This window comes from Alligator sinensis, unplaced genomic scaffold (genome assembly GCF_000455745.1).
Source record: "Alligator sinensis unplaced genomic scaffold, ASM45574v1 scaffold1339_1, whole genome shotgun sequence".
Taxonomy (NCBI): Eukaryota; Metazoa; Chordata; order Crocodylia; family Alligatoridae; genus Alligator; species Alligator sinensis.
Window position 1 is genome coordinate 346466 of NW_005842490.1, and position 8290 is coordinate 354755.

Here is an 8290-nt window from a genome sequence, read left to right on the forward strand (position 1 = left end):
CCACCCCTCTCCCGGTTCCCCAGACCCCCGAATGGCTCCGGCACTTTAAGAAAAGCAAAAAAGAAAGAAAACAAAAAAAGCCTCTGCTTACCAAGCAGGGGCTGGGGGGACTTCAGGACCTCCTGGCAGAGCCCTCCCGGGCAGCAGCAGGGTCCAAGCTGGGGCTGTCACCCTGCCCTGCACTGTGTGGGCAGGGACCCAGTGACCTCAATGGCAACTCGAGCGGCTGGTAAGTGCTAGGGGGGATTGTTTGTTTTTGGTTTTTTGAAAACAAAAAAAGCCTCTGCTTACCAAGCAGGGGCTGGGGGGACTTCAGGACCTCCTGGCAGAGCCCTCCCGGGCAGCAGCAGGGTCCAAGCTGGGGCTGTCACCCTGCCCTGCACTGTGTGGGCAGGGACCCAGTGACCTCAATGGCAACTCGAGCGGCTGGTAAGTGCTAGGGGGGATTGTTTGTTTTTGGTTTTTTTCCCCAATGCTGGGGTGGGGGGCAGGGATCAGGGGGGCTGAGGGGGCTGGGGCCAGGCAGGGAAGGGATATGGGGGAGTGGGCGGGGCCAGCAGGGGTCACCCCCATGGTCCCTACCCCCCTCCTCCAGCCCCCAACCCCTTACTTACCGGCAGTGGAGCCTGGGTCCAGCTCCCTGCTGCTGGCATGCTGCCTGCCCTAGCGGGCAGGCTGCATGTTTCAGCACCAGGGCGAGGGCTAACCATAGAGACGGTCTGGCAGCCAGAGCGTCTCTGTGGAGGACCCAGCCTCCGGTTGCCTCAGGGCATGGTCTGCCTCTGATTGCCTGCCCCATTTTTTTTTTTCTGTGTGGGTTTTTTTGCCCCCACGCTGTAAACTTTTTCACGTTCCTGTATGTGCCTCTTCCAGCATCTGAAACCCCTTTGAGACTCTGCAAGAAGCACATGCGTGCTCGTCTGGACACGCCCACTGATTTCATTTTGGGAAAATTAGTCTTTATATTCAGCCTAAAATTTCTCTGTCTCAATTCCATCCCCTTCTTCCTATTTTTAGAAATACTATTCTGTATCTGCTCCCTGAAATATTTCCTCTCCAAATATTTGACTTCTGGCTTTGTGTCTTCCTCTCCCCTTTCCCAGTCATCTGTTCTGCTAGCTAAGCTATAAATATTTAGCTCTGCTAATCTTCCCCCACGTAAGACAGTCTCTTCATCAGTGATTATTTTTCTAAGTCTCTTCTGAACTCTTTTCAGTTTCTCAGTATGTGACAGGTAAAATGGTGTTTAGAATTAAATTCAGAACCCAGGTGCAGTCATGTCTAAGAAAGGAGTTGCTGTTGCCTCTTATGTCTATTCTAAGTCTACCCTCAACAGACATTGTTCCTGATCAGGGACTTTGGGTGCTACTACAATATATTCATTAAATAACAGTTATGCTATTTATTGTGCTGGAGAGGCCTATATAGTTCAAAATTATATTGGCCTTTGATATTATATTGCACTGCAAACTCTTGTTTAGTTTTCATCTCCACTCTTCCAGTTTCTCTATGAATATTTCAGTCTTACTGTTTCCCAAGTATCTTATAATAAATACGTTGCAGGACATTTTCCCCAAGGATTTTTAGCTTGCATTTTTAAATTGAATCTGACTTTGTTACCATCTGCCAGGTTTCTAATCCTTTTCTACATCTTTTTTTTTTTATTTCTCTGTCCTCACAACTGTTTGCAGTTCCTCACTATTTAATACCAACTAAATATAAACCACCTAATATCTCCCTTTTGAGCATCATTAATGAAACTATTACTTAAGAATGGATGCAACACTGTAGTACTTCCCTTGATACCTTCTTCCCCAAGTCAGCCAATTAGCATATATAATTAGCTTTTGTTTATGGTCCTCTGGACAATTTCTATCCCACGTCTCAGTTCATATCAAAGCCAGTACACGTTTGTTTTGAGAGCGAGCTTCCATGACAGATTGTACTGTAGTTAAAATCTTTAAAAATCAACCTTTTTCCTAAATGTTAATTTTTTTTAAAGTCAAGTTTCTATGCCAATGCTCCTGATGATGAGTCAGGCAAAAGCTAGCTTGAATCCTAGTCCTAAAAGATCCCAATTAGAGATCTGGTATTATGATTCCCAACCCTTAGTCTGCTATATGCAATTATACAAAAATGGATGTTTTAATATACAACATTTTTAACATATAAAAAGTGCATTTTAGTCAAAACTTTGGTATATGTGGTGACCCTTATGACCTGACTTTTTGTTTCCATTATGTGTTTAGCTGACTCTACATGCTAATCAAAATAAAATAGTTATATCTATAGTTAGTTAAATCTATAGCTAACATCAGATATCATTAGGTATAAGTATATCTGTACTTAGTAGAGAGCTAGCTAGCTAGAAAGACAGACTGATAGGTGGGTAGCTGATAGCTAGATAGATAGATGGATGAGTTTTGATATTACCTCCATGATCTGCAGAATTTTAATAAGCTTTTCATCTTCATTCCATTTCTCTATTTTTTGCTCTATCTGAATATCCAAGAGCTGTTGAGATGTGTCTAATAAGATAGGTCTAATAAGAAAAAAACATGAATATTTATTTCATTTCCTTCATAAAGTGTTAGGGAACTGTGAAGAAAACACAGAAGTAAACATATTTAATAGGATGCTAATATACTTCATATTTTTAAAATTGGAACTATTAGTAGTCCTCTCATTTTTTGTTTAACAGACAATGGAATAAGATGGTTTGGTGTCTGTCAATGTTTCTAATACAAGTAGATTACCAAACTCCGAGTAACAAATTTACCCTCTGTAGTTCTTTGCTGCCATCTTCTGTTTCTCCAGCTGATTGCTATTATTGTCCTTTGAAATCTGAAAAAACAGAAATGATATTTCACAGAGCATATATTCCTTTCTCTTTCTTTTTTAAAGCTAAAGCAAAGTGAAGCAAATGCAGATACCAAGGAAAAGCTTCCGTTGCGGCTACGCATCTTTGAAAAATTTCCGAACAGGCCACAAATGGTGAAAATCTCCAAGCTTCCTTCAGATTTTACAGTTCCAAAAATAAGGTATTAAAATACCTTGTTTCTTTACATGCTGTAGATTTCTTTCTTACCAAGGATGCCAAGAGTAGTACTAGTAAGATGCAAACCTTTTACCCATCATCAGCATAGAAGGTTTTCCAAAGAATGGAGCAAAATTTGAGAGAGCCTCACCATGAGCTGGGGGCATGTCCTGTATGGGGAGTACCCTTGTGCAAGAGGTGTGCCCAGGGCAGGAGTTTCTTGATTTTGGGGGTATACTTTCCAGAAGCAGCCTTCAAGTAGAGTTTGCCCTCCTTAGTCCCCTGCTCCTACACCATGTTTCCCATAGTTAATTGGAAAAATCAGAATCAGACAGTTTATTTAGATGTGACAGTGGGTAACATCTTATTTGTCCATCATTTTCATCCAAGAAAAGATTTAGGGCTTTGTCACATGTTCACCTGCAACAGTTGTAAATCATTAGAATGTAGTGTCCTATTAAAGTTAGTACATATTGGGTGCATCTACAGGTGCAGTTAATGCATCTGAAGTTTCTGTGCAGAAAATTCAGGTGCATTAGGGCATGCGCCTGTACGTGCACCTGCTTTAGAAGCAACAAGTGGATGCCTACTTACCTTTCTTGATGATAGACTGATCCAGCAAATTCATTCAGGACTCCTCTACCACCTGCAAGCAAAGCAAGGAGAGAGATCAGGGCACTGTTGTTGCTCAGGCATGGGGCATCACCCCAAGGAGTGCTGCTGAGTCAGACTGCAATCCCAAGCTCCGTGCAGCTGGGACCTGCCCCTAGAGTCAGGGGCAACTCCCCCCCTCCTCCAAACTGCGCTTTGGAGCTCAGGGCTTAGCCAGGCAGCTGTTGTGGCCCCTGCTGCACAGGCTTACCAGGAGCAATTTGCTCCCAGTCAATGTCTACAAGTATACTTCAGCACAATACTTTAAAGTATTATTTTATAGTAACTGTATCTGTGGGTACTAGCAAATGACACTTTAAATTAATCTTCTGTGCAGTAATTGCTGTGCATGTGTAGACATTGATGCTTTACTGCTCATTAGACTAGCAAGGCATCTCATGTAGTGCTGCCATTAGGAGATAACCTCACCTGAAAGGAAACAACTTTGTAATGCCATGGCAGTAATTTTCAGTCCTCCAGCATCCCAGAATGCACCTCTCCCAGCATCTCTGCACAATCCTACCTCCTCTTCCTTCCCTGCACCTCCCCCCATCCCCCTCTGCTGTGGGGGACACTGTCCTAGACACTGAGCACACCCCCACTTCTCAGCCGTCTAGTGACAAGTCAGAGCTGTGCAGGTAAAAAACAGTATTACCCTTAACATGCAATCACTCACCACACATTCTAACTTTGACACTGCTTAGCATTCCACACATTTAGTGTGGTCTGAGCATAATATAACTCCACCCTGAGATTGCCAGTCCTGAAATAATTTAACCACACATGGATAAAGTAAGATTGCAAAGAGCATTTTTGTGGCTTAGCAGGATTTCCCTATGGTTCTTTTGTTTTTGTGGCTTTTGCTGCGTCAGCCAGCTAAAATTCTAACTGATTCCAATGTGGTTTCATTTTCCCATATAGTCAGCCACCTACTAGTAACCAAACCAAGGCAACTAGTTCATTCCAAATAGACCACTGAATAGGTGCCAGACGGTGAGGCTTTTGAGAGCTACTCACCTGGGCAAAATTTGTACCAGTGATCCCTTTCCTATAAAAAAACAACACACAAAGGTTTTCACATATTGAGAGGCCAGTTACAGCAGACTTATTCTTTCCCCCATCCAAGAGGCAGGTTAAAACAACCTAAGAACTACTCTAATGCGCATCAGATGAGTGGTTCCCCAAGGACCTTCTGTCAGCTGAGGGTAGTAGAAGCATAGCACAATCCATCCGTGCTTCTACATCCTTACTCCACTGTTCCCCTGGGTCAACAGGTGTGGGAAGAATAGTATAAGAAATGGCTAGGGGAGCGCTATATTCACTGGGACTCGTCCTATAATTTGAAACCTACTAGCTAGTATTGTTGGGCTTGATCCTTTTAGATCACATGAGCTTTGTAAAAATAGAAGTGCAGATCAGAAAACACTGCCAATTTCTATAGGTACTAAAAGGGCATATTTTTCTTAATTTAATTTCTAGAACTTTATTTATATGTTAAGTTTTTCTTCACTTTCTAACAGGTCTTTGTATGACTTGTATACTATCTTTTCCACTGTGTTTTTCCAAATACCTATTGTGTGGCAGATAACTGGTAGCTGATATTGCTGGCAAAAAAAAAAAAAAAAAAAAAAAACCATAAGCTACCGACTGAAAAATAAAGTCTTTAAAAATGAAGCGGTTATGTGGCAATGAGTTATCACTCCAGAGAAAAGGCAGTTACAACACATTTCATTTACACTGAGTGTGACTCTACCCCACTGATTTAAAATACAGAAAAATAAATGTACATTTCTGGTAAACAGAGATACTTCAAAAATTTAAACATGGCATATGTGAAGTATAAAACTGCCAGATACCTTAAAATTGGTATTCAGTACTGTTACATGAACAGATGCTGTTTGAACTGTTGAAGAAAGAATTTCTTGCACAAAGTATGTTTCTTTTGGATTATACCATCATTTGGTTTGCTTTTAAGTAGCAACTTAGCCTGTTACAAACTTGGAAAGAGCTGTAAACTGCAATATATGCTTTAGATACCTAAGAAAACTAATGGGTAAACAACAAAAATACATAAAAGGATGTATTATTAAAGAGAACTAATGACTTTGGCTTGGAACTGAGTGCAAGCCATCTACATTCAAATGCAATTATGTGATTTTTAATAACTAAATCTAAATCCAATTATCTTTGTTGTTTGTGTACGCTGTCATGTACCCATCAATCTTCATCTTGTTATTGTTCCATTGTAGCATTAACCAATTGTTACAGAAAACAAGCCTTAACTCCTTTCTGGGTTTTAACGATAAAGTGCAACATCTTTGGTTTATTTGTAAGGGAAAGTTTCATGAAGCAATTTATTGACCGACAGCAACAGGACACAAGCTGCTTATTGCGAAGACTTCCTTCAGCATCCTCCTCCTCATGTGACCATTCCAAAAGATCCACAATTGAAGAAAACAAATATATTGATCAAAAGGTAAATACCAGTGTATAAGACAGTATGTGTCTTTCATTGTTTCAGATATGTGGTATGAAGAAAAGCCTCCACCTCTACAAGTTGACAAATTGCAGATAGCTCTGTAAACACTACGTAGGAGCACTGTAATGCACTACATTTAATTTAAATGACATAAATTGACTTACAGCTAGATTAAGGCTGTCCAGCTTCTAGGTCCAAGTCACAGAAATTGGGACCATACACCACATGGGCTGCTAACTATGCAGGCAGCCCCTCCCCAGCACCCTTTCCCATTACATAGGCAGCTCAGATACACCACCACACCCTACCATGCATGCAACAAGTGCAGTCTGCCATGCTTTCAGCCATACCCTCCTCCAAGGCAGGCAGGCAGGCAGCCTGACACCTTATTGTGTGTGCAACACAGGCACCCTGATCCCCTTGCCACAGCTCCTGCCACACACTCCCCTCCCCACTACGCCACCTTGCCTCCAGGAGTAGAGAGAGGAAGCAGAAGGTAGAGGAGGGATGGGGAGCCTGGGGACCCCAGCTGTCGCTGCAGCAGGAGTGATACGGGAAACAAAGGTCGGCAGGAGCTCGTGAGCTGCATGCTCACCTCTCATGGGCCATCAGTTGGATAGTCCTGATCCAGATCTCCAGCTGTTGTAAATTGTCCTAGACTTCAGAGGAGCTAGGGCAATTTACACAAGTTAAGGATCTAGTATATATATTTTTTAAAACACACCCATGTACCAAGCATGCTATTTCTAATGCAAATAACCTGAGAGTCACTGGCAGTTGTATTTGAAAGTAAAGTCTGAGAATCTTAAATTTACGTTTCATAGTTTTCTGCTGTCAGTCATGGCAATATTAAATAAGATCTAGCATTTTAGCAAACCAGTGTGAGAAGAATATACAGGCAAGAAAAACTTAGTCTCTTTTTCTGTCTGTGAATTGTTAGCAAACAAGTTCTGAGCCTTACAATTTTGCCAATGCTTCTGGTGAACGCTGTGAATTCCCCACCCAGCTTGATCTAGTGTTTGAATTGGATACATGCAAGACAGCATATTCACTTTGTGCACACTTCTGGATAAGTGGCTCTTGATAACAATTAAAATATAGGAAAAATAGCTTGGTGAAGAAGTTGGTAGGCACACACAAGTCAGATAGTTTTGATTTTTTCCTCTCTCTCTCCCACTGCTATATGAGTTCCTACGTGCATCAGCCAATATTCTCAAGAACACTCAGTCAGAGCTAAGTGCTTTATACCAGCTGTGATTAGAACCATACATCACTGGTTATTGCTTTAAAAGGTCTTGATAAAAAAGCCACTAAAAAAAAAAAAAAAAAAAAAAAAAAGGGTTAACCCTGCAAGTCAGGCTGGATTTGAAATGTAGCAGAAGAGCATAGAATGGCATGATAATGATAAAGATAATAATGATGCTGTAAGGTAATAATCAAACTATGTAATTTTAACTTCTGATACTTTAGAAATGAATAGGGTCAGAAAAAAAAAAAAAAACAGTATACATAATTCATAATTTATGATTACCCAACTTCTAGTGGTATTTAAATTAATATCTGTCCCTAATATTTTCAAAGATATACTGGTCTCTTGAAGCAGACAAAAAATCCTTTTATTGCATAGAACTTTGGACATCCTGAGAATTCTGGGTCATTTTTTTCTATTTGGTTATTAATTCACTATTCTTTTGTAAATACATTTTAAATTACAGAATCAAAAGAAAAAGATAAAGCTATAGATAAAACTATAGAGATGTCTCCCAGAATATTGGCAATGTATTGTTTACAGATGAATAACACGGGACAGCAGTACTACAGGTGGGAGGCAGTGTTAAAGGAAATAACAATTAGGGTGTCACGGCGGGGTCCTCTAGGAGGGCCGTGATCTCCTTGAGGTCCCTCGCTCCGTGTCAAGGCTGGCCCAAGCCACCCTCTTATTCTCGCCCGCCACGTCTTTGCTGTTTATATATAAGTTTGGGAGGCTGCCTATGACTCCCTGGGCACGGCTACTCGGGACCTCTGTCCCCGCGGTTCTCCCGGACTCCTGTGGTCACCCGGTATGATGGGTGCTCACCAAGCACCCTAGCCTTATGGGCTATGCGTGGCTCCTACCAGCCCCT

The 8290-nt window shown here is 41.5% G+C and overlaps 1 protein-coding gene across 1 annotated transcript in view; it reads left to right on the forward strand.

The window, feature by feature from the left end:
• LOC102372414 (sodium leak channel non-selective protein) overlaps positions 1–6263 on the forward strand; it is a 324052-nt gene extending 317789 nt beyond the window's left edge. Inside the window, exons 14-16 of the mRNA XM_025212883.1 lie at positions 2905–3041; positions 6023–6164; positions 6210–6263. Of these exons, the coding sequence (XP_025068668.1) occupies positions 2905–3041; positions 6023–6164; positions 6210–6263 (333 nt within the window). The remainder of the gene's footprint in view (positions 1–2904; positions 3042–6022; positions 6165–6209) is intronic.
• The last annotated feature ends 2027 nt before the right edge of the window (positions 6264–8290 follow it).